Source organism: Musa acuminata, chromosome BXJ1-8 (assembly GCF_036884655.1).
Source record: "Musa acuminata AAA Group cultivar baxijiao chromosome BXJ1-8, Cavendish_Baxijiao_AAA, whole genome shotgun sequence".
In the NCBI taxonomy this organism is placed as follows: domain Eukaryota; kingdom Viridiplantae; phylum Streptophyta; class Magnoliopsida; order Zingiberales; family Musaceae; genus Musa; species Musa acuminata.
In genome coordinates, this window is record NC_088334.1 from 50,464,442 (window position 1) to 50,492,408 (window position 27,967).

General features: G+C 36.3%; 2 protein-coding genes across 3 annotated transcripts; one reads left to right on the plus strand and one right to left on the minus strand.

Moving 5' to 3' along the window:
* Positions 1–45: 45 nt before the first annotated feature.
* Positions 46–19,752, minus strand: LOC103995789 (aminopeptidase P1). 2 transcript variants are annotated; one of them, XM_009416484.3, is made up of 16 exons: positions 19,527–19,752; positions 19,196–19,259; positions 12,133–12,272; positions 11,186–11,470; positions 10,938–11,060; positions 9,588–9,896; positions 9,128–9,214; positions 7,209–7,276; positions 4,795–4,861; positions 4,248–4,382; positions 4,044–4,124; positions 2,745–2,799; positions 2,560–2,664; positions 2,407–2,478; positions 1,696–1,820; positions 46–555 (listed from the first exon to the last, which is right to left on the minus strand). In XM_009416484.3, the coding sequence occupies exons 1-16, from the start codon at positions 19,617–19,619 to the stop codon at positions 388–390; spliced, it is 1,977 nt and encodes a 658-aa protein (XP_009414759.2). In that variant the 5' UTR covers positions 19,620–19,752; the 3' UTR covers positions 46–387. The 2 variants fall into 2 exon arrangements, with proteins under 2 accessions (XP_009414759.2, XP_009414758.2); XM_009416483.3 differs by having other exon boundaries at positions 4,795–4,870; positions 19,527–19,709.
* A 7,182-nt stretch (positions 19,753–26,934) lies between these two features.
* LOC135588636 (homeobox-leucine zipper protein HOX14-like) lies at positions 26,935–27,825 on the plus strand. The gene is made up of 3 exons (XM_065080848.1): positions 26,935–27,090; positions 27,161–27,453; positions 27,524–27,825. The coding sequence occupies exons 1-3, from the start codon at positions 26,982–26,984 to the stop codon at positions 27,749–27,751; spliced, it is 630 nt and encodes a 209-aa protein (XP_064936920.1). The 5' UTR covers positions 26,935–26,981; the 3' UTR covers positions 27,752–27,825.
* Positions 27,826–27,967: the final 142 nt, after the last annotated feature.

Consider the following 27,967-nt stretch of genomic DNA (forward strand, 5'->3'; position numbering starts at 1 on the left):
ATGATTGATGGTTAAGATAAAATCATTTATAGAAAAACGAAAAAATGAGGTCACAATAGATGCAAATATCATATTCTATCTAGTGTAAATTTGGACCATTCGATTGCGATTAACATCCATCTAGAAAACATATAATTATTAAAAGTTCATTCTGCACTCTCTCATGCACGCCTAAAGTTCAATTGTTGAACGACGACAAGACCTTCACCCAGATCTATTGTCGAACTACCACGGAGTATATATAACTTTATTCTCAAACGAGGAAGGACACTACATAAAAGACAGTTTTATCTGTTTCAAGATATCTTAGAGCTACTTGAAGATTATTGATGCAGGCAACGGATCCACATACATGGAATAGTATGCTGATAAGAGCCTCGAGCAGCTTCAGCTGGCTATGATGATGGGCTCGGTTGATTTCTTAAGCCATTCCGTCTCCTGCTCGTTCATGTATGGTGCTAAAACCTCTCTGCAATCGGAATGGTAGAGATTTATCCATTCAATTTCTTCAGGAGTCAGCAATGTCAAATCCATCAGTTTCTTCTGGTATGGTGCCTGTAAAAGTGGAAGCACAAGGAAAGTTCACTAATAAGATATTAAGTCAACAGTGGAACAAATATTATGAGACTAAATAAAAAATCACTAACGGTGAAAAACTAGCTGCCTAACTTTTGTATTGACACCTGACAGGTTACTAAATAAAAAGATGGTAAGTTGCAACCAGGGAAAAATTGACACCCTGGTGACTTCCAAGAATCTGATGATGAAACTTCCAGATTCAAGTTATCACGATTAATGGATATCTGGTGATGTGAGACTAACTTCTTAAGATGTTTATAAACAACATAATGAATGAAATGGCAACCGTGGGCAAATTTTGAATGGTATTTTAATTCATGAGATAACTAGATGAAATGTTGTGAAAATAGGGGATAAAATATCATAGTCAGGTTAAGACACCCAACCCCAGATCAGGAAAAAGATATGGCATGATCATGAAACTAGTGTTGAACAATTACATTTCAAAAGATATACACTAGTGAAGAGGTTAGTCAATAACTACATATGTAAAGTCTGCTGAGCTTTTGAAGGTGACCATTGTAGATGACAAATCATAGGTAGGTGTTTCCTTGAAAAAATGCTAGTTTTGGCATACTGTAATTGTTTTGTATGATAACATCAATATGTAGCCTCACTGAACCATACACATTTTTATATGCCGAACATCTCACGCACTAAACCATTATGGCATATCCTTACTAAATGCAAGATCAATACGTATTAGTAATAAAATAGAAGGTGACTAGCCACAAACAGAAGATGCCTACGAGATGCTTAACAGAAGATGCCTACGAGATGCTAAACATGCAGCACTTAGTATCAACCTTCAGGTAATATAAATTTAGCACAAGAGGTTTAACATGCTCAAAAGGCTAATTGGCATATAGAAAGATCCACATTTCCATGACAAAAGAACAGCCATTGGAACTCCACGGACAGGGAAAGTCCAGAAGATTCAAGAGAAATCTCTGCTGTTAGATGCAATTTGGGTCAATGTAGAAGACATAAACAACAATGAGCCACAACCCCAGCCTCATGTTCGTAAAAGAAAATATGAACACTTAGCAATCACTTGAGTCATCGATTACTTAGAACCATGGCAAAAGGATTCAAAAACAATGGTAGTTAACTTACCCAAGTTATGTGCTCAAACTCTAAATAACCTTTTTCACCAAAGTTGAATGATGTTTTTGCCTTGTTGACTATAAGAACATTCTCCAATCTAATACCAAAATTTCCATCCTCATAATAACCAGGTTCTGCAGGTAAAAAGAGAGAATTATCAAACAGAAACTTCAAATACAATGCTTAACTGGAAATTTAAGTTCAAATTCCAAAACCTATGACTTATATTGCTGATGCCCTGTTACATAGGAACAAGAAGAAAGGAAATAATAAGATGAGCAAAAGGCACATTTCTTTGATAGTAAATTGCATTGCTTTCATTAGTTGTTTAATTAACAAGTAGAGAAGACAGCAAATCTAATTTACACATGCTGTCAAGAATCTAATCTAGATAATGAGATCACTCAGGACAACCAAGTAAAAGACTCTAAACTTGCACCAAGACTAGTATGAAAACTAAGTTAAAGTAATTGACAAATCTTGCACGTGAGCAATCTAGATATGTATACATAAATAAAACATAAACTCTAAAAGACTTATGCATGTAGTAATCTAGAATAGACAAAACAGAAAACAGATTTTATAAAGAGGTATTTGCTGTTTGAATAACCTTGGAGGATATAAATGAATTAGTAATTTCTTTCAATTTAAAAACAAGAACTTGAAAAAGGACCAAACATTGCCATTCAAGTAACTAAACAGATTGAGAATGTATACTACCATCAGTAACTGTCATCGATGCTTGAATTGCCACGTTTCGAGCATGAGGTCTGAAACTGATTAGATGTGGGCCTACAAGATGAAGTTCAGGGTTCTAATGTTCCCTGGATCACAAATGTTGTGAAAAAAGGTAACAGAAGAACAAATTACTACCTTCATGAACATTAAGGTAAGATCCAATCCCATGACCAGTCCCATGGCGGTAATCGAGACCATTCTTCCACAAAGGAACCCGAGCGAGAATATCAAGAGCATGTCCTGTGACAAGCAATGATTCCAATAAGGCAATTGAATGTGTTGTCAGAGTACTAGATGTAGGCATTCTAAATCAATCTTACCAGTGGTTCCATTTGGAAATCTTGCCCTACCCAAGGCAATGTGGCCTTTGAGGACCTATTTATTGTAAACTATCAGATACAGTCGATGGACAAGTACTAGCGGTTACAACAGAAATGATACATCAAAGAAAATATATTAAAAGAAGTACTTGAACCTTAAACATACAATGTGAAAACAAGCATCACTTTTGTCTACAACCAACTTATAAGTTATAATAAAGGTAATGTTCAATAAAATAAATGAAAAAGAGAAATGTTCATAGAGTATTTGATAAACTTCTATTTAACATGTTCAGCAGGAAAAAGAAAAGTCATAAGCCATTATTCATGATGACTCACTGCCCAGTCTTGAAACTCACAATTCAATTTGTCAAACCAATGTCCATCATCTACGTATTAAATGTGAGCAGATAACAATTACTTGCATGGCACATGACTATTACATGGGTGTGCCACTCAATTGACCTCTAGTTTAATGGAATCTCTCCATAAGTAGCATTCAAAGTTCAAACAACTGTCTCTGGAGTCTAGAGTCCAGACACACATCATATCTGTGATCCTCATATCCATCTTATCTGAGTCACTTCGAGACCAAGCCTATATTTCTTTTGTTATCAAGCTTAAGGAAATCATCACACCAACTAAAGAATTAGTTCAGACAAGTTTCTTTGGAGAAGTCTGAACATATAAAGGAAAGTATATATATTTTGGATGTATTCCTAAAAACCAAAAGATAAGGGAAAAACTAAAAAATAATAGAAGGAATAGCATAACCGAAACCATGAAGAATGCATGATGCATCAACCTAAGTTTATTGTTCAACTTCAACCTCATCCTTTCCTTTACGAAACCCTAAATGGACACAGGAGAGAGGACTGGTGCATGGTCTAGAGCTAGCTAGACCTTAATTAATTTCTATAATTTGTGGGGTTCACAGCCTAAAATTAGGATGATAATATGAACCCAAAAGCATCTGGTTCTACCCTTCTCAATTCACCAAGAAACAAGTTCTTGTCAGTGTCAAAACTCAGATATATCACCATCTGTACAAGCAACCAAACATCCTATATAAACCAAACCTAAAAATTTATTTAAACTATTGACAAACATATGTAACGACAATCGTACACTGACACACTCAAGGAATTTGAGGTGCACAGTCCTGAAATAATATCTTACAACAATATAATCAACTTCTGCATGCTAAAAGACAGATATCTATTATCCAATGTAGAAACAAGAAAAACAAAACCTATTTACTTGACAAAGCAATCTTAAATATGAAAGAATTCCTATTACCGCAGTATAGCATGATTTCTCATGAGCTGAAGGTTTGCCAAAATGCACAGTCCTGGTTATATCGGTTGTTCCATCTATATACTTTAAAGAATATGCAGTGTTAATAGATGCCAACCCGTTGAAGAAAATTTAGTTTTACCAGAAATAGCATGGATGGAACTGCAAATTAAAATTTGTAGAACTAAAATTAAGCATCATAGAAACCTGTCCCCCTGAATCAAAAAGATAAATGCTGTCAGCATCAAGTTCAGAACATGTATCTGCTTCAGGAGAATAGTGAATGATTGCTGCATTGGGACCAACTGATGAAATGGTTGGAAAACTCAGCCCTCTGAAGTTCTGGAAAAAAAATCATGCCAATCGATTAGCAATAATCACATACAAAATTTCATGCAAATAACAATCCACGAAACAAAAGTCTAAGTATCACTCCATGACCAATTCTAGTTCTAGCAACTTTGTAAGACTGCCAAAGAAGATGCATCAGATGCTGATGTAAAACGGAAAAGAAATATCTTTGATTCCAGAGTCCAAGCTACAATTCATGTAAGAAAAGCAAAGATGTCATTATTAAATTTGAACCAAAATGTGCCATGAACAGCAATACATAGTACATACAACAGTGATTTTGTAATGCCAATATTTTGTCCTAGGCTATGCATCCCACATCCGGGAGTGAAAATTCAATCACAGAGCTTACTGTGGCAATGATTTTAGTGCTACAGAAGATAAGGAGTTTAACGAGGCATACTTCTTGTTTTGCACGAAAACCTTCTAATTTGTCGCTCACAGATACCTCTGTCAATTTCAACGTATCACTGCACAAACTAGAAAATGTTTGGTGAGAAAGCAAAACTAGCAAATGCAGGCAAAGAAACAAATAGAAAGATTGACCATGCATTCGAATCTGTAAGACAAAAAAAAAGAGATGCAAAATTTTGAATTTTGATAAAAAGACACTAGCTAATTTCCTTTCACCACCATTCAGCAGGAAATTAAAACAAACTATGGAGAGATTAATAAACCTTGAAAATCATCCTTGAAACATGTATGAAACAAGTGAAGCAATCACTTAAAAGATGTCATTTTTCATGATTATTTTAGACACTGATTCTGCAAAGCTTTGAAGCTGACATCTCAACCAAGTACTTCTATGGCTTATTCAAATACAGACATGATTATATAATGACACCAGAAAAATAAGGGCATTGGCATTGCACAACATCCAAGGTACCAAAAGTTGGTCCAAGAAACTGGAATAATCACTACTCAGATATAAAAGAATTGAAAAACCTTATACAACCATATTAAGACAAGCAAGGGCTAGCACAAAGAAATAGATCAACATAAAAGCAAATGTATTAAGGCAAGTGTTGTAATTGTAACCAAGGGCAAGCAAGTGTGGAATATACAAGTACACTAAAATTACAAAATAGAACGAATTAACAATCAATTTATTGACATGTCAAGTTGAAGGATTAAAATTTTGGTCCGGAAGCAATACTAGTTTGTAATAGGGACTGGGCACTGATTGGCATATCAAGAGTTGGTGTGGGTCAATATTGATCAGCACTGCCTAGAGTAAAGAGTAAAGAGAGAGAGAGAGAGAGAGAGAGAGAGAGAGAGAGAAAGGAGGATGCACTGGAGGAGGTGGCATCTACTGAAGGAGGGGCAGGATGTGACATAACAAGGAGGAAAAAGAGGATATGACGATGCGAGGAGGAGAAAGTACCGGCAACAGCAACACATATCAAAGGAGGTAGTGATGCAAGGAGGCAACAACAGCTACATGAGAAGGCAGCAGGACCTGTCCACACCAGAGTGAAAATGGAGGAAAAAGAGGAAAGAAAGAGAGAACACTTGAGACTTCAGATTTAAAAGAAAAAAGACACCTTGGTACTGGCACCAGGTTGTAAACACATCTTGAACCATTTTAGGTGAGATTAGCTGGTGCACATACTGGTTCAGGTTTAAACAACCAAATAGGTACACAGAACAAATTAAAAACCACTGTCAAGATAATGCCAAACCTAAAGGCTAATTGTTCCCACTCAACTTTTCACAAACAATTAAGTTTGACATTTGCATACACCTGGAAAGGTGGACGGAATTAACCCATTCATAAATATGTTATTCTAGCATGTCATGATAATTATCTTCATTATTTACTATTAATAAAGCATGGAAAATCCTCAAAGATTCAGAAAATGAAAAAGAAAACAAATGAAAAAAATTGGCAGGGCTTGCAATTTTAGGACAAAGATGCAAAATATTTTCCAATGCATACCTCCTACGTGTTTGGTCAAAACATGTTCCTATATGAACTAATTCATGCACAAACATAGATGCACCTATCTCTAATTTCCTTGTGACGAAAAAATTCAACCTATGACGTTTACAAGTATTGTACAGCATAGATGTCCTAATTGGCTCAAAGTGTCCTAGCTAGATGGTAGAGCTTATTCAAACCAACTTTAATCAACTTGTGTAGTGCAAGTCAGGTTCAATAGGCTGTAAAGTCAGGAACTATGCCATGGTAAGCTTCAAAGACAGAGATGTGCTACTCCATCTGGAAAAAGATTCCTGTTGGTCAAAAAATTAATCCTGACTTAGCGGCAAGGTAAGAAAAGAGTCACAAAAGTATAAATGAAAACCCAAGGCACAGTTCATATTGTACAACAATGAAGGATTAAATGAAGGAAAAATTATTAATTGTAAGAATCAACAAATAGTAGTATTAAGAATGGGAAAAGGAAAAAAATAAATAATATGCTTTATAGCATATATAGAATTGGTTTTAATGAATGCTAAAACTTATGGGCGAACAAAACTCTTGGTGATAACATGGGTTTAGTCATCCTAGCTTGAACCTACGATTTGAAAAGAAGAATCAACTTATCAGAATCAAAATCAAAGAACACTAACAGAAAGTCATTCATGCGCATGCCATGATCAGGGTGGTCATTGCGTAACATTTGCTATCACCATACAGTTTCTTTTGTAATTGACTAAAAATCTTGACATGAAATTCATGGGAGTGGTTAACTAAAATTACACTTTGACATGAAACTTGTGAAAGTAGGTAAATAGTGGTATATATCTAAGAAGAGGTGTTGAAGATTTTGTAAAAAGCTAAATGTATTTGTAGATTGTATGGTGTCTTACGAATGTTTTCTCTTATGTGTCCCCTCTCGTTCACTGAAGTAACCAGAAGCTCCATAGATCTCTTGCATCTACAAAATGAAGTTGAGCTAATAGAGGCAGCATCCAACTAAAAAGAACACCTTCATTCCAGAAGTTAACTACACAATACACACTATATAAAAGATTTACGAAAAATCTAGCATGTACGCTATATAAAAGACATTTGATACTACTTGTTGACAAACCAAGATAGTATAACTAAACAATTATTTCTATTTGTTGCTTCCTCATAAATCAAGCTGAAACACTTATTTCCAAAAGGTTATTAATTTTTAACACAATGTTAATTACACTAATGAAGCATGATCCATATATGGGAATTGTATTATTTGGTAGCCCTGCTTGCAAGTTAAACAGAAACCATCAGCCAACATAGTAGATTAATGATTTAACAATAAGCGAGGTGACACACTTAAAACTTATAGAGCAGTTGACTACAAAAAGGATAACAGCTTAAAATCTATGAGGCAATTCCATCAAATTGCATACAACAGAAGCTATGCATAATCAAATCAATTATCTTCCCATGTGAAAGCACACCTAGGTACAATATGAGACAATTTCATCTAAGTGTTTGAGACAATGTTTCTCAATTTATTTACAATCATCCCAATCAGAACATAGATGGAGAACTTAAATTTTCTTCACAAAAGGTGCAGCACAGTTATGAGAGCTATATTCAACAATATAAGCTGACTGGAAAACTAGGAAGCAGAGAGCACCGTAGCCTCTCCTGTTCCATTTAGCTTCAGGATGAAATTTGCTTTCAAGCCTGGAAAAAAAAGGCTAACCTGGATGGTTCATACTAAGATTAATTTGCTTCAGGATGATTTATTGAATGTTGCCTTATCAACATTAAATGAAGTTTCATACTAAGATTATTTAGGTAATCAAGGAGCACAATAAGTTAAAAACTAAGATGGATAATGCAGTCATAATCAAAAGCCTCAACCTTCTTCATGCAGAATCAGTTCTCTCTCTCCGTAGTTATGATCCCCCATAATTGCAACAAAGTAGACTTACATTCTGAATAAATCTTTCCTGTAAGACTTTTAAAATAAAAAATTACTGATATTGTGATGAAGAACTACCACATAGTATTTGCTAATTTTCTCCTACCATGAGTCAACAAAAAGATGATAATATGCCTCACTTTCCCACCTCCTTGAACAGTCTCACACATTTCAGTTCATACATCAGCTAGGTTCAGTTTACCATGCTAGAAGTATTAAACTTTTATTATGGAAAGGCATGCTTTTACTATATTTTCATCCACAAAAATAAAATAAAAGAGTATACCCATCGCACGAGGTTTCTGCCAAATGCAGAAGTCTGGGAGGATCAATATACGCAGTCTTAACTTTAAATATAAACTCAACGCCAATTCCATTTGTATTTATCAACAAAAATCAATTCAACAAATATAATCAGTAGAATGAACTCAGTCATACCTTTTCTAACACCAGTGAATATACATGTTCAAAGTGATGAAATAAAATGATGAATAAAATCAATGAGATACCCACATAACCACTTGCCATAGTACTATGGATGGGCCTAAGATATGCATAAACTTTTTACACAGACATGATGTGTGATACATACCCAGTTCACTTACATGATTATAGGAGAATGCATACATGTACCAAGCACATGCCAGCCACTAGCATGGTACAAGTTGCAAGTCATGTGCTATGCCAATGTAAGACATGCAAATAGTTTTTATATACCAGAATGGAGTGCAGTTTGCACCCAGATCATTGTTGATATAGTATGCACCTTAAAACCTACTGGTAGTACAATCAGCACAAATTCAGCATCCAATACCATAATTTATAATTTACATTAAGTATGAAAGTTTTAAGTTCATGGTTTTAAACCTGTTTATCCAGCCAAACAAGAAATTGGACAACAGCTGCACCATCTCGAATATGTGCCTTTCTTAAACCATCCAGTTCTGCTGGATTCTGCAGTTTGATCATCAATGATGAAACTTATAAAGTAAGAAGGAAAGATACTCATCATACGTAAGCCAATAAGTCATTCAAATTTCATAATTTTCATTACTCAAAATTTCAAACCCAATATTCATCTGGCATAAACCAAAAGGTCATCTTAAGTTTCAAATCTCACAACTTCTTTTAAAAATAAAAGTGATTAACCGCTTTAAAGTTTTAAATAATTAAGCTCTTCCAAAAAATCAATGAATAACTAAGACAACTTATATATAAAGTTTCGTCTGAAACCTTGTACATGACTATACAGACTAAGAAAGTGTGCCCTTTCTAACATTTAATGCTTAAAAAATCATTCATGAAAACACTATCTTGACTAATATACCTTAATAGCTTTTGCAAGAGCCAAAGGTGATTGCTGCATGAAAACTTGATCAGGGATCAGCTTTGAAAAAAGGGCAAGGTTGCATGAGAAAGGGTCAATCCAGATGATTTTATGCTTGGTCTCTTCCTCTGCATTTCGATCATCTCCAAGCACACCATTAGAATTTTTGCTTGCTTCATGGCGTTCAGTTCCAGATAACATGATCCTAGAAGACCCCATAAGCTGTCCAGATGCAAGCAAGCTTACATCTGAGGCAACAATGTCATAGTCCCGGACATCAATTCCATTTTCTAGCATATAATGGAGTACCTGTCATGAGCAACAACAACGAAAGAAAAGCAATCAAGAACCTACAATCTGCATGCAGTATACTTAACATGTACAAAATTGAAAAAAAATATGTTCATATATCAGTTTTCTAATTAACACAGGTCAAAATGGAGAAGAGGACTAAAGAGACTGCCAATACGCCATGGGGCTTGACTCCAGCATGCAGTCTCATGAATTATGTCAGATGTGTCAAATACATATGCTTTCCAGGTACTCACCAAGATCTTCTGTCCTCGATTTAAAATATTAACAGAGGTAGTGACACTAGAAGTTGACCTTTCTTAATTCCTGAGGCTTCAAAGTCATTTTTAAACTTCAAATTCTACAGCATCAAAATAATGTATCATATACAATCTATAAAATGTATCTCTTTATGGGCAGAGGTATCGTAGAACTGATAATCTGTAAGCCCCAAAAAGAGGATCCATACCAAGAATTTTGGGTCAGTTTTGGACCATTTATGGGATTGATTCACATTATTGGGCATGGATCAAGTATCCATATTCCACAAGCATATTGCACTTGAAATAATTTGTCTCATTGTAAGCATGAACTTCCACATTAACAGAAGAACAAGATGAAACGATGACCACACAGTGGAAAGATTTAACTTTTGAATAAGTAGTCAAGAACTGATAATTAGACTGAGCAATAATAATTGTCAGGTAATCTAAGGTACAATACTGCCTTACAAACAACCAATTTATAGGACACAAACTATGCAACATAACAATGCCAAGCTATTAAACAAATGAAATAAGGAACAATAATTATGACATATACATCGGCATGAACTTATAAACCCATCCGCATAATATGGAATTAGAATTTTGTTGGTAGTTGTGGTGTTTCTATTTGTGAGTACCACAAATCTACAATTTACAGCAATGTAGAAACTGATGTATCAAGCATTCAGACATAAAAGGTTGTTCCAAAGAGAGAAAGAGATACAAAATTTCCAAAAACATAGATGAACCATCGCTATGAGAGCATTTAAAGAAAAATTCAACTAGAACTAACCTCTGAAGAGACTTTTCTCTTATCCACATAAAAAAAAGCTGAGTCCAAGGTTACAACAGCATATGCATGAATTACTGGACAATAAGCCACATCATTTCCACGAATATTGTACAACCAAGCAACCTACAGAATGCCCCAAAAAGTGAAAAGGAGCTATCTCAAGAATAGTTAAGTAGTTGCAGCAAAACCAAGGTCACTACATAAAAGGTAGTCAGAGGCTTACAGAAAACAGAAGTAGAAGTACATACCTCATCAAGTGAACTGATGATTAAACCATAAGCTTTCTCACGAATTAGTTTTGCTCTCAGATCCTTTAACTTTTCTGCTACAGTACATCCAGCAAATTCTGGTGGGTGTATGTTAACAGGTAGAATTTCGGCAGGAGGCCGGTCTTTCCATACTATATCTACCATATTAGTGGACAGCTGAATTAACTTTTGTTTCTTCTTTAAGAAAGCCTGCTCCCACCTCTGATAAGTTTCTACAGAAACACACCAAGGATCTGATCCTATAGCAGCATTGCGTGGTAGATTCTGATTGCGGATGAGATCAACAAATAGCAAATGGAATATATCATTCAGAATTGTCACGAAAATCATATCAACTGTCAGGAAAATATGTTTTCCAGCATGCAGAGAAATTAGCAGCATGCAGCAGGAAACACACATGCTCTGCCATATAGACAACTGGTGCTTCTATACTCATATTTGATAAGCAATAAGTAAATTACATTTATTCAGTTTTCCAGCTTTTATATGCATAAAAAATATTACAATCCTTTTCTAAACTTCCTTTTAACTGCTTGCAAATGAGGCAAAACACCACACCAACTGGCAGGGTATGATAGGAAGGTTCAAAATCAAAGTCCAAATCAACACCTTGATGGACGGATGTGATGCTGGTACACAATTGGTACATTGACCTATACCACCCAATATTATTGAAAATAAAATAAAATAAGAAATTCTAATCATTGTAGAACTATATGGTCTGGTTTTGGTCCTTGACCAACTTGTAACTACTTATCATCACAAACTGGTCTGACTAATATTTCAAAATCTTTATGGTACGAGCATTAACTCTAACAACTGAACAACAAAAACAAGATGCAGCAGGTACTGCTCTTTAAGCAAATTCACAAATAATATAGAAAACAGATCTCGAGGAACAACTAAAATTTCCAATTATGTCTTACATCAGCCATCCAATTTTCAACAGGTGGATCTTCTCCAATTCGCATAAGTTTCCATCTTTCACTCAGTTGTTGTGTTGCCTGCAAGAAATATCGTCCGTCGGTCCATAGCAATGCCTCATTCATTGTTATAAGAGCCAAACCTATTAAAGATATAAAATTATCTAGTTAGTATAATAATCTGGGAGACTATAGATAAACAAAATGAAAGCTATCCCAATGTCATCAAGGCTTAAGCAAATGTAAATCTTAAAAAAATGATAGGAACAGTTTTATCTAAGAAGATGATCATCCAAGTTGTGACCATGGTTCACCGTGCCACCCTGTACCACGCAGTCCATAATAGGGGACCCCGTATCACCCAATACAAGATCTGAGCCAATCAAAACGATCGAAATCCAACTGTTACCGACCTGCACCGATCGGTAACGATCGAATTTCGACCGATACTGATCAATGGCTAGGATTTGTTGACTTCAAACGATCCATTTGATCTTTCGAACCAGATCTAAGGGGTTTTTAACCCTTTCTACCCCCCTCATTCTCTCCCTTTTCACTCTCTCACTCATATATTTCTCTCATTCTCTCATTTGCACTCTATTGAACTCCAAAAAGCTGTGATTTGTGGATTAGATCAAGCTTAGGAGGTTAAATAGGGAGGATTAACACCTAAGTTAGAGAAAGAAATCTCTAATCAAATGTATATATTTTTTCTTATTTTTGATAATTTATAAGATGATTAAGAATATTCTATTTTCTCAATATCTAATATGTTGTTTAAAGTCTTTATGATGACAAAATAGTGTTAATAAGACAGTAATTAAGACCTTTAATATTATGATTAATGTGTTTAATGTTGATTTTTTCAAAATCAAACACGAGTCAAATATTTATATTTCATGCGTATTAAGGTGATTTACATGTTAGAGTGTTTAACATGTTCTGAAAGAGGAATAATCATGAAATAATCAACTATGTTAATGATGAGATTAGTGTATTTAATGATGATTTCACCGTAATTTGATTTATATAAGTAAAATAGGTCTAATTAAGGTTTAATTAAGTTTTTAATGCTTTAATTAGTTTATTTAATGATAAATTTATCATTATTTAACCTTTTATTGGGTCAATTTTATATATTTGATAATTATTAGAATGTTTGACATGTTTATTATAGTGAAAGAGTGTTAATTAGGAAGTAATTAGTGTTTTTAATGTTACGATTAGTGTATTTAATTATGAATTCATCATAATTTGACTTTTGAGTCAATTCTATATATTTAATGCCAAATAGGTTGATTGTCATATTTATAGTGGCAAAGTAGGTTCATTATATATAATCGTATTATGTTACTTCAAATCAGGGCTAATCGCAGCTTGCTTATTTGAGTCAATTTTGGTAAGAACGTGACACCAAAGAAACAGACATATGATGATACTTAGGATCATGCCCGAAAGATATAGATGAGAACCATCAACATTAGTAGTGCATTTATTGTGGCTACATTGGCAAGGGTGGAGGAAATACCCTATTAAATATGCATTTAGCCAAAGGGTATCCCATTGTTGCAAAATGCAAAACGATTCCGATGGAGATCTATAAATCAGTTTAAGACAACTTACAATGGACAATGGAAGATACAATTAAAAAAATGTAAGAGTTGAGGAATAATACTACACAGCTATGTATAAACCAGTTTATGATGAATATGAGAGTCGCGACAATGATATCAACCCGGATCTCAGAGCTGGTATTCGTACATCACTGGAGCATCAGTACATGTACGAGGAAGTGATGGGAGCATGACAGTGACAATGGGCATGACGGTGGTATTAGTACATCACTGACAGTGGGCATGACGGTGGCAGTGAGCATCAGTACATCAACCTGGATATCAGAGATGGTATTCGTACATCACCGGATGCATCGACAACTTGATTTTTGATGGGAGCATGACGGTGGGAAAGGATCCACGACATATATTTAAATGAGAAGGTGATAAAATTGAAGAATTGGATCAAATCCTTCAAGAGGTAATGGGAGGAATATGCGATGACACTGATATGTGACAGTTGGACAAGGCCGACAAGAATAAGTATCATCAATTTTCCTATGTATTACAAATGGATGGTTTTTCATAAATCAATTAATGCTTCTAACAAGATTCAAGATACAAACTATATTGAAAACCTGATGGACATCGTGGTAAAAGAGATCAGACTACTGTACATTACCAAGATAATCACTGATAATGGAGCTAATTTCAAAAAAGCCAATGTACAATTGATGGACAAAAAGAAAATATTACTTTGAACTCCACGTGCAGCTCATTGCATGGATCTAATGCTAAGGGATATTGACAAGATATCATTAGTCAACAAATGTGTAGCTCAAGCACAGTCGATCACATAGTTTATATATAATTATCATTAGGTTCACTCTTTAATCCAAAAATATATAAATGGTGAGATACTACACCCCAGAGTCACTCGATTTGCTATAAATTTATTGCCTTAAAGTCAATACAACAAAAGAGGCAAGGTCTCAAGACAATAGTCACCTCACAGGAATGGTCCAATTCCAAGAATTTGAGATCGAGTAATGGAAAAAAGGTGGAAATGACTTCTTTCTGCTACATTTTAGAATACCGTGAACAAAATTATAATAGGAGTAAAACCACTTTACATTATCCTCTATAAGATCAACATAGACAAGCATACTCAAATGTCTTATCTTAGATATATGTTGATTACAACAAGAGTGGAGATCAAAAAAGCATTCACAGATGATATTAAAGTCGGAGCAAAACTTATAAATCATCGATCACAGGACCAAAGTTCATATAGACTAAGACATCCATAATACAAGTAAATTCATATTCAATGTAATTTAATTCATAATTTTATAATATTTAAAAAATTCTTACTAACAAAATTATTTATCTTCCAACATATTATCTAAATCCGATAATTCAATTAAGGTATAATCTTGAAATGCGATCAGATTTATTGTTGATACTTAAAAATGTTATATATCAACTATTGCCAAACACAACTGATGCAACCGATGCTATTATAGAGAGTCGATTACTCCAAGAAACAATTGCTTTATTATTCGATAATGTACTTTAACATTCATTATTTGATTATAAACTATATTTGACATTAATTATTTGTCAAGCAAATAAAGTCATATTTATATCCTTTTTGTAATTGTGTGATGGCTACAATTTAGAGAGGACGTACCAAATTTAAGAAATGTTGTTGTCCATGTACTTTCACAAATGATAACATCAAGTGGTTGCAAACATAATTGGTCGACATTCATATTGATTCACACGAAGGTTCGCAATAGACTATCATATAGATAATTAGATAAATTGGTATATGTCCACTACAACATACAGCTAAAATTACAATGTGCTGAGCTCGACAATGATCCAAAGGAACTAGAGATTGATCCCATCAACCTCCAATTCTACAACAAAGATTCACAATATATGTTAGAGTGTATCGAAGCAACGACAAACCAAAAAGATCATTTACTTGATGAGGCAAGAGATCCTCCACGTCCTCTCTTGTGATCCTCCACGAACCAAAAAGACCTTTGCCTTCTCAACTCTTATGAGAATGGACGAAATCGAGTACCCCAATTCTCGATCTGTAATGGACCATTTTCGATCCTTTGTTGTGCAACCGTTCAGAGCTTGTAAAGCCTATTTGTAATTTGCATTGGCTATGAAGTGTTTTCTGAAATGATTGCTTATGGATCCCGAGTGAGGCGTTTCCTCTAACCCGTTTTCTCTTTTGTAGGTCCTAAGGGACCATAGGAGGTTTCAGAAAGGCTGACTTTTGCGGACGGACACGCAAGGGTGTCGCGTGTTTTATCACCGAGGCAACAAAAGAAGAGAAAGCAAATTTCCAGCAAGAGGAAGATCACCCTCGGAAAGAACGTGGTGGAAGGAGCCGGACAATGTTGAGTCAGACTACTCGAGGAATTAGAGAAACCCAACCGTCAAAGTCGTCCACTCAATGTGCAAAGGCAAAGACAAAGGGGAAGGCAATAGCATCAACTACACCATTGGAAAGAAACGAGTTGAGCGACGAGACACCTTTTTAATTACATTCAGCAACCTGCTCGGTCTGGAGACATAGTAGCAACATGGATAGTAGTGCCTCGACCAATGATGGTGGCGACATCGGGGAGTCGATGGGCCCATCTACACAATTTGAGGGTTATGCATGGACCAAGGAGTAGAATTTTACGCATGTCACCCAAAATTTATATCGTGGAGTTCGATAAAGTATTGGTCAAGTTTATACACGGAAGGGGCAGGGAAAGGCAATAAATGAATTTTAACAAATACGACAAAGCCTACACAATGTAAATACAGAGCGGAGCTCATTGTATTCACAGTCATCATATTATGGAGAATCTTATGGCCAACAACAGTACGATGATAGTTAGTCATTCTTCTCCAAGCAAGAGTACGATGATCGATCTTATGTTACAGAGCAACAGATCAGTGGTGAAAGTAGAAATTCCGATATTCTTCAACCTCCACATCAATACATGCCACAATCGTACATGCCTCAAGAGCTACCTCGAACACGTGTGGTTCACAACGATCAAACTACGACCATCACCACATTGATGCACCAATGGCATGGTGTATCAATATAATATGTCATGAGATCAATTTAAGAATTAGATCCAACAAATATATCAAATAGATATACAAATACATAAGATCGAGGACCCCAATCTAGTGCCCGTGAAGTCCCGTCGTTCTTTTTGGTGATAGACCCAGATATATCCATCGATCGATTACTTGATTCATTTGAATATTTAATTTTAAATTATTTAACAAATAATATAATAAGTTAAATCATTTCTTTGTAGATAATTCAATATCAACGAAAGGATAGTCTAGAACAAGGTTTGCCATACCGGACTGTACCGCCTGGTACGGGCGGTACGTACCGGTCCGACAGACCAGCGGTACACGGACCGTACTGTACCGTACCGATACTGTAGCGATACTGTAGCACACTGTAGCTACACTGTAGCTACACTGTAGCTGGGTGTACCGCTCGGTACACCGTACCGTACCGGTACCGAGCCCGGGTCGAAACACCGGTACGGTACGATACGGCGAACCTTGGTCTAGAACGTACCACAAAATTACTCCTCAAAGCTTGAAAAACATATATACCATTATTATTTCCTAATTTAGATTATTCTTACTAAAATACACTAAATTTATATTTATTTTCAACTTAAAAACCCTAATCTAACTTTTTTTTCGGATTTTTTTAGAGCTAATTTCGACCATTTTTTTGTGTCGTCAATATGCCCTGCCATATCAACGCATGGTATATCGGTACAAAGCAATATGTACCGTATCGTCAATCGATCGGTATACTGATACGAACCTATAAAGAGAAACATTGTTATGACATGTATTTTATCTAATAAGATAACTACATAAGTTGTGACTTGTAACCCCATGAAATTTGCATGATTGTTATGTGAATACTAAACTATAGCAGATCAAAACAAAAAAACTTAAAAACCTTTCCAATGTATTCTGTTGATAAATTAAGTATTATTGTCATATGTAAAACATAGTCAACTATTATATAATTTTAGTCATATACTTTTAGATGTTTCTTAAAGAGTTTACACATTTTAAATAAGTTATTGATTTAAATGTAGCACTTATTTATCTATTATTTAGTTACATCTTTAAGAGTTTATTAAAATTTGCTATCATTCTTTGGAAGTTATTAGCTTCATATCCCGGTGTTACAAACTTATTATTAATATGAAGTGCATATGCACTATGTGAAACCTGGAATTTGCATGCTACAACTATTTTTTAAAACATAGTTCCTTGGCAATAATTCTTCAAACATATGTGAATAACACATTTGTTCAGTGTTTACTTTAGTTCCATGCTATGTATTATTACCATAACTCCAAAAATGGATGATATTATGAATAACAATTAAAAAATAAAAGTGTCGTACTACTCAATATATTATGGAAATAAAAATAACGGGATATAAAGATATGCTTATATTTAGATCAAAGACAAATTTTTAACTTAAGGAGGTGGATGTTGCAAAAATCAATCAAGCTATGAGTGGCTAGTGCCAACATCATGGTCAAAGGAAAGTGCAACAAAAACTTAAGAAAGAATACAAGTCAAATTACAAAAACACTATTATAGTACTGACAACCCATACTAAATATAGCAATAACATTTATGGTTTGTGTCAACCATCATAGGGGTGTACCAATCTGCACGACATAGATACATACTCTGCTAGAAAGATATCAACAAGCACAATGCAAAAGTACAATAATCCTTGGCAATATTTTTACAAATATGAAGTATGTACCTCATTTGAGGTGTTCATTTGAATTTTTTTTATTCTCTACACACTAGTGTACAGGAGCAACCAAATATAATTTTGGATCTCCAAGGAATTGCCAATATTCTTTAACATGAAGAAACTTCAACCTTATATTGCAAACTGAAATGAACAAAGATCTGACTTAGGTACCCATCTAAGTGTCAAATCCTTTTTGTCTTCAGTGTTATACCATACTGACCAAATGTTATGTGAAAACAACATGGAAACAGAAAACAAAACTTTGATGCAGAATGTTTGGTTTCTCATGACACATTCATGTCGAAATAATGGAAGATGCACATGTCCCATTGTCTAAATGGTCTTGTCATCAAACATTCTTTATAAAGGGCCAGGGTAACTAATGCCTCTAAAGGTGCGAAACAATTGAGTTAAATTGACATTTTTACCACAAAGAGGCAGCCAAAGAAAAATCCACAAGATTCAGCAACTCAATTATAAATAACACATATGTTTCTATTGAGTTAATCTACATTTTGCAAGCACAACTTCCGTTTAAAGTAAGGTTTCATTGTTCATAATGTAATTAAACACAATGCTACTATGCTAAAAAGAAAATAGTCATGGCCCTAAACTTTGAATTTAGTGAATCAACAATCCGAGAGGAAGAGAGAAAGAAACTCACCAGCACTACCAGTAAATCCGGAAACGAAGGCACGCCTTTTGTCCCTCGTCGAGACATACTCACTCTGCGAATCAAAAGGATCACGAGCCATCAAACAAACGACAATTACCCCTCTGCCCAATTCCATCGATCAACCAAACAACCAATGCAAAGCAAACTGAGGAAAATTTCACATCAAGCGTACAAATCCGAGTCCAGATACAAGGAGGAGGGAATCTTGACACGAAAGAACCAATCAACGAATTCCGATCTAAACAATGAGGAATCAAAACCCTACATGATGACAATGATTATGATGATGAGGAAGAGGAAGAGGGGAACGGGTGGTGACCTGGTGGTTGTCCTCGGAGGGGACGACGAGGGCATCGAGAGGCGGGGAGTGGGAAGCCATTAGGGCTCGGAGGGCGTCGAGGGGGTCCGCCATCAGTCGCCTCTCCCCTTTGCTACAGGGCGATCACGGAACACCGCCGACGAGGATGAATGGAGAGAAATCGGCTGTGAGTGAGGGTTCGCCTCTTCGTTCTTCCCTTATAGGGAAGGGATTGAAGGCGACCGGGGAAACGGCGATGATGGGCATCGAACCGTCGCATGGGGCCCATTAATGTACCTGCATTTTCTACCAGCCCTACGATTCGATACAGACACGTATAAGGGCCTTTTATATGGGTCCCGCTTTTCTTCTCTGATAACACTGGAAGGTGGCGAATGGGTAAGGTAAGAATTGTCCTTTATTTGTGGGTCGTCACCCAAGGCGGGCATTTATGTTACCAAATTGATTAGTTAGATTCTTTTATTTTCTGATATGCCCCAAAAATAAAGTAAATTAAATTAAATATATTTATACACCACCAGCAACAATAATAACAACTTAATGTTCCAATTATAATAACAATAATAACAACTTAATGTTCCAATTATAATCGTTCAGTTACACAGATATCTTATCATCATTGACTTCTCTGTAAGAAAAAAGAAAATTAAAAGTATTTAAATATTTTTTATTTATAATTTATAGCAAGATCTTTTTGGTCTCTCACATCTTTTAACAAGTATATATATTTATTTCTTAGCATATAATCATATCTTCTTAGATAATTTTTTATGTTTATCTTTCATCAACATTCAGATATGTTGTATTGTGGTATATATCTCGTTCAGATAAGACATCGTGGACCATCTTTGTGCTAGGTAGTCTGTGTTATATTACACTATATCATTCGATACGAGATATGTATGATCAGAATGGTTGAATTCGATCGATATCAATTAAAGATGAAAATTGATTTAATTCAAATGGTTCATTTGACTATTTGAACAGTAGAAAGAGTTTTTAAACCCTTTTTATCCTTTTTTTTTTTTTTTACTATCTATAACTCATCTATTTTTTTATTTATATATTTCTCTCGTTCTCTCATTTGTACTTTCTTAAATTTCATAAAGCTGTGTGGATTTGATGAAGCTTGAGAGGCTAATTAGGAAAAATTGACGTCCACATTAGAGAAAGAACTCTCTAATCCGTGTTTTTGATGATTTATAAAATTATTAAGCCTATTATATCTTCTCCATATCTAATATGTTGTTTGAGATCTTTACGATGGTTGAATAGTATTAAATAGGAAAAATTGAGGTCTTTAATATTATGATTAGTATTTTAGGTCAAATCTTTGTATTTCAGCTATTTGCTAAAACCTCTAAACTAATTGTAAGTGACACAAAGACTTGTGATAACATGATCTGATTTGTTGAGTCAGAATCTGCTTGCAGTGTTTTGACCTTTAATTTCCTTTTCCTCTGGACTATCTGCCACAGAAGAACTCTCTGATTCCAAATCTTCATTATCATTTTCTTTTCATGTGTCTTCTGGAGATAAATACATGGCTTGACACACAGTGTTTGAGCAGCCGGAAGATCCAGCAATGAACAGGTGCAGAAATTAATCCTGCATTATTCTCTTTATGCCAAAAATGTTAAAAAATTATACTTCCGAGATGTTATTACTGATGCATGCAAAGAAACCTCTTTGTGGATGCTTAACATGCAGTCATCTCAGCTGGAGAGTAAGCAAGAGAAATACTTGCTAGAAATAATCTTTACAATCAACCAACACATCACAAAACCAATCTTAGCAGCATGCAGTGTTCTGAAAATTTGTCTTAGGATGTGAAATTTGTGAGGTGCAGAGGTACCTTCAACATCATCAGTAATCCATGGTTTCCTCTCAGGCTGATCTTGCATGGTCTTCTTGGTGGACATAATTGCATCACTGGATTTTGGGTTCTCTAATGTAAATGCTAATCCAAGGCTAGGCATTGGTGAAGTGCTTTAGTTTGAAAGCCTGGCCCTTCATTTCTTTGTTTCACTGGATCAACCTAAAATGTGACTTCTGCAATGATGCATCTTTGCAGAGCAACCTTAATGCATCTCTGCATAAATGGTGAATGCTTAGGAGAGTTGAATTTAAATACAGGAACCGATCGAGAGCGAAATCTAATGTGGAGGCTAACTGCTAATATCGAACAACGATGTGATCGCGACACGACAGATAAAATACAATTATGATCAAAGAATGATACTACTTTCTTTCTTTTCTTTTTCTCCATTAAAATTGCATAGATTGTGTGATTTTCTATGTCCATCAGCTTTCACAAAAAATGATGTTGTAAAACCCAATCAGGGATGAATCATTCCACAGTATGTATATATTAGGCTAAATGTTAATCAGAGGAAGCAAGTGATTTGCGCTGCATATAATTAGTTCTTAATCTCTAAGTAAACAGATGATGGAGATTAGGAATTTGTTGACAACTTCTATAGAAGGCCATTTGGCCTTCTTTGAGGAAGTCACTTTGGTGCTACACTAACAGTTTGAATCTTAGAATTACTTGAAATATGAGTTGCTAACACCTCTTCTTGGAGGCTCTTCAGCTGGTTGAAGGCCCCATGAGGAGAATATGAGAGAGAGAGAGAGAGAGAGAACAGACAAAATCTACAAGATGTGAAAGTGTTCAGTGCCAATCATTCTCTCAACAATCCAGTGCAGACCTCCAGCAGCAATTTGAATCTCATACCTACAGGTTTCACCATGACAAAGCTTCATGCAAGTTGGATAAATGAGCTCTTAAAGCAGTGACAGCAAGCTCTCAAGCTTAAGCTGAAATGTGAGAGAGAACAAATGGATTCTCAAGGAAGAAGACAACAACCTTTATCCAATTGTCCTTTCAGTTGTAGTGACATGTCTATAAGAAAAGGCCAAGTGGCTATCAAGCTCCAATTAATCTTCTTCCCTTTACACACACACAAAAAAAATAAGAAATGGCAGCTTGGGATCTGTGTATGTTCTCTGAAGCAAATTATATTTTGATGGCCACCTGTCGATCTCTGAGAGGTGTTACCAGTCCACTTCCTCCCTAAATCATCATTCTTAATGCCTAACTAATCAAGATTAAGCATAAAGCCTATCATATCTGACTCAATTAACTCTCACATGTCCTAGATTTTGGTGCTATGAGCTTGTTCTGTCAACCCAAACAGCAACTTTCGCTCAAGCTCCTCGATCAATGCCAAAGCAGAAAAGAGTTGCCTTGACATTTCATACCTAAGCTTAGGAAGATCTTCATTAACAATCAAATTAAGCTCAGTGATTGGGCCTCTCACAATGTGATGAAGCACTTTTGCTAATTTACCTCGGTCTTCGTGACGATCGCTATCCCTTAAAAAAATGGCACAAATTACGATACGGTTCGATAATCTTTTACATGATAAACGACAAAAATCAAACGTAAAACATACGTCGATAGATTATTAGGAATTAAATAAGATGACACTCTCCGAGGAGCATGCTTAATGACAAGTAGCCAATAATGCTCTAAGGGTAGAATTGGATTGACCACATTAATCTAGAAATAATCTTAGAGCTTGGAGATTTGGTGGATCATCACCCAAGGTTTGATGGTTTGGCAAGGCATGACAAAGTTGGTAATGGGGAAACAGGGGATAGGGTGTGTCTGAGATAGGGACAGCAAAGATTTGCTTAAGGACATAAACCATGGTTTGTCAAAAGGCTGTGTGGTATAGGCATGTGAAGGAATCCAACACAGAGCATGCGCAACCTCCTCCCAATGCACTCTTTTCCACCTCCATCAGTTGCATATACTATATATAAGTACAGTTACTTTAGATTCAATCAGTCTGGGTTGTTGATAACTTGGAGAACTTTGCTGTCTCAATCAATGAATGACTCATCTCCTCCTCCCATTTCCACACCTTGTTCTGTGTGTCAACTTACTTTACTGGTTTTTTAATGCAACTTTTGATTATGAGATGTGTCTCTGTGATTGCTGATTCAATCAGGTTAGGTCTGATTAATAGTCAAATTATTGTCTGTAAAGTTAGATAGAGTGTGTTCGACAAAGACTCCTTTAATATTTAAGTGAGAGATAATAATAATAAGAATTTAAGAGATAAAACAATCCTAAGCTAAGAACCTTTTATAATAATCATTGACGCTCAGCGAGAAAGTTATTTAGGAATAAGGAGTCGTCCGATATTATATTAGGCGTTGTGTTAAGCTGACGAGGCGTATATATAAATAAAAAAAAATTCTATTTTCATGGAGTGAATTGACAAACAACAACTTGTGACACATAATCATTCCAATTTTAGATTTACATGATCATGCAAATTATAGATAGAGCACACCATTGGTGATGTTGATGTTCTTAAGACAGTATTAGCCCAAGCAGAAGTTAGTTTCAGCAGTGCATGTCCCAACTGTGAATGACCTCATGAAGACAACAGGAGTAGAAGGCTCATTGAAGGCTACCTTTCTATGTCACCCACTGCATGAGAACACATGTGAAATTATTCATCAAAGACTGGAGTCAGCCAAATAAGTGCACCAATCTGATGAACACAGCCTTTTACTTCGCCCACAGGAAGCCACTGCACTGAAATGCTCACACTGACATCTTCTGCTTTCTCAGCACTAATAATTTTTTTTGGATTTAAATGATCAGAATTCGAATCACGAAAACATTCTCAGTTCAAGAAATAAGAAAAGTAGCCATCTAGAATTTATGTTGACAGTAAATGTGGGTGTCTCAGAAACTAAAGATGAAGATATTTCTTCTAATGTTCCACAAAGGAAGACCAGAAAAGGTAGGGAAATAATGCAAAAGGATGCTGCTATAGGACTATAAATGGCTAAGGATAAGAAGTATCACGAAGAGGCAAAGGCCAAAAGAGCCTTCCCCTGCTCCTCATTTTTCTTGCATTTGGTAATGTTTTTGGCTACATTCATTTCATGCACGAGTTACATGCAAAGGATGGGATAGGACTGCAGATGGTTGGACATAAAGAGTAGCCTGTAGAGGCAAAAGACAAAAGGCAAACGAACCTCACCTCTCCCGACTCCTCATTTTTCTTGCGTTTGGATGGATTCATTTCATGCATGAATCGATATGCAGTTTGTGACTTGTTCTAACGATATTAACTGAGTACTGAAGGCTTCCAAGTCATAGTTTTTGTGTGACACCAAAATACTGCACAACATATGCATGTATAGAATGTCATCAGCAGTGTCTTTGTGTCGCATATCATCCGTGAATGGATCCACGGGTATCTTTAGATGATCTCCATGCTTCTTTATTGCACGATGAGATGAAGATGAAGATGAAGATGACGATGTCTTATTCGAGTAGAAGCTCCGAGATGGAATGCTTAAGGTAGAGAGAGAGAGGAGAGATCTGAACCTGACATGCTGTCGGAGGATTTCTTACTTATTTACGGTCTAGTAATTCGAAGATTGATGATGATATGACAGATCTGATGATTCCATTTGTCATTCTCTAACGCGTTAGAATTCATATGCAGAGGATGTCTGTCAACACAGTCAACCTTAGATTATAAGTTTCGAACAGCACTTGAAATCATCTCCAACTGCATGAAGGGAAGAAGAAGAAGAAGAAGAAGAAGAAGAAGAAGACAGTGAATGGCGACAGGTGGAGGGATAAGGCGAAGGGTCCCCCTTCTTCCTTGGGACTCCTCGGCCATGGAGACGCGTGTTAAAGCTTCCAAGGTATATGCACCCACCATGTGCCCTTCTCCAAGTGTTCCATTTCTCCAAGCTATCCACTCTTCTCTCCTATATTTGTATGCCTTCGAACTCATCTGCCAAATATACTCTCTACTATTGTGATTGAAGTCAGCAGCTGGAGAATCATTGTGTTGTTGCAAGTCTTCAGGCAAATGTATTCATGAAATGATTCACCAGTTTAAAAACAAGATTAGTACAAGAATGACAGAGACAAAATAGTAGTAGAGACAAAGGGATAAATATTGGATCCTTGATAATATATTGCATGCCACATTATCTCCCCTCTCTTTGTTTCATTATTTTGTTTATTATATTTATTTTAAAACAGGTGGATGTTTGAGATGTGAAGAGGAAATAAGATGGAAGGTTTTGAGGAAACATACATACCATTTATATCTGTTCTTCCAAAATTGTGTGTAGCTGTTTTATTGGCTTGTTTGTTCATCTTTTTATGATGATTGAGATATATCTTACACAAAATTTGTATTCTCATGTAGGAGTTCTTCTGAGGTGCTCAGGTAGCTAACATAATAGTAAGGTTTGTCCATTGTATGATGGTGATTAACAAGCTTAATATCAATGGTGTCCAACTCTAATTTACTCATTTGGGCATAACTTTTAGCTAATCACCCTCTTTGTGCCATGCATTTTGAGCAGATGTCCAAGACAATGTTACTAAATGATGAGGCATGTGGGATGGTAATGAAGATGACACAACAGCCAGCAGCAAAAAGAATGTCTCATTATGCTTCCCACATTTTGTCTTACTTCACTTTGAGCTTTGTTGTGATATATAAAATCAACTTAGTTGTCATATCAACCTACCTATTTATCCTCCAATGTGTTTGAAATTTGATTAAAAAAATTATCAATGATCAATCATCATTCGACATATAAACGTCATGTCAAAATTATCGAAACAAAAAAGATTCATATTATCCACTATATATTATGGATAAAAGTCTAAAATAGATCGTTCGGAACTCTCGCTCCTACCACTCACGTTGATAAAACGGAGACATTAGGTGGTTACACATTGTCTCATCCAAGACAATGTGGGCTCCTATAAAAATTAATCATTCGTATTATACTAGTGGGCTCTTTTTCTAAGATAAATCTATATCTATTAAAAAATCTCAATTACTAATTTGAGTGTAATGAAAATAGCATGTTGAGAGTTCAACACTTTTATCCTGAAGTCATCTCAACCTTCTTAAAATGTTTATCTAAAATATTAATAGAAGTGGTCAAAATTATACATCCTTAATTCAAAAAAGTTGAAAGAATGAAAAATCATGACACCAATAAGAACAAAAACATCAATCCACTCAGTGCCTCAAATGAGAGCAAACAAAACACATCCCCGAATGCCCCCGCTATTCAAAAAATGGCCCTGTAGTACATAACACCAAAAAATCCAATCCGTAATTTAAGTCCACAGATAGGGGTTTTTTCGTCATTTCACAATATTTAATGTTTTCGTTGGCCTCTTTGTCTTGACTTCAGCGCTGAGAGGAGAAGAGGAAGTCTGTTAAGTTATCACCTCTGCAGACGTCTCTACACATATATGGCAATGGCGTTCCTGTAGATCTCACCATGATGCGCGGGCATTGTAGTCCATCCGCTCCTATAAATAGGCCTCCAACGAAGCTTAGCGTCGGTGAAGACTGCTATTCTTCTTGAGGTCGGAAGATGGAGAATGGTGGTGTGGCCTCCGAGTCTTGCATGAGCCATGAGGAAGGAGAGATGATGCACTTCTCCGCTCTCTCCGCTTCCGAACTCCACCCTCAGATGCCTCGAGGTTTGGCCTACTTCGCCTGTCTCTTCTTGTGATGCCTGTGTCGATGGCCCGGTCGTCATGCGAACTGCAGGCGCGAGGAGAGCGCGTCGGAGGAGGAAGAAGGCGACGGGAGACGCGAAGAAGCGGCGGCTGAGCGAGGAGCAGGTGAAGTTGCTGGAGATGCGGTTCGGGGAGGAGAAGAAGTTGGAGTTGGGGAGGAAGCTCCGGTTGGCCACTGAGCTCGGCCTCGACCCCAAGCAGGTCGCCGTCTGGTTCCAGAACCGGCGGGCTCGGGACAAGAGCAAGCAGGTGGAGGAGGCCTACCTGAAGCTCAAGCCCGTCCACGACGCCGCCGTCGTCGAGAAATGCCACCTCGAGAACGAGGTATCCCTGCACAGAGATGCTCAGCCGCTTCTCCTCCGAGGTTGACTGGAATTGCATGGAACCGTGGCAGGTGATGCAGCTCAAGGGGAAGCTTTCGGAAGCACAAGAGGAGATAAGGAAGCTCTCGCTGAGCATGAAGGAAGCCGTCGCGGGCAGCCGCCCGAGCTCATCAACCTCGAGTCATCAACCATTAGTAGCAGACTTAGGAGTGGCGGCGGAGGAAGCTGAGCTCATGTACATACAGGAGTTTGACTTCGGCAACTACATGATGGAGTGGGCATATTTCTATGGACTATGAAGATGACTGCTATTTTAATTGTGGTTTATGTATGTGATTAATCATCCATGTATATTAACATCCCTCTCCCCAAAGCCCATTCCCTCACTAACGATCACAGGAATGACCAGTTTTGGGGTGTACTCGCAGTGTGAAGCAGTGGGGATGTTGTTGCTCTATGCTTCTTCTTCCTCTGCTCTTCCTTCACTCTGACCGTGTGCTGCTCTGTAAAGTGCT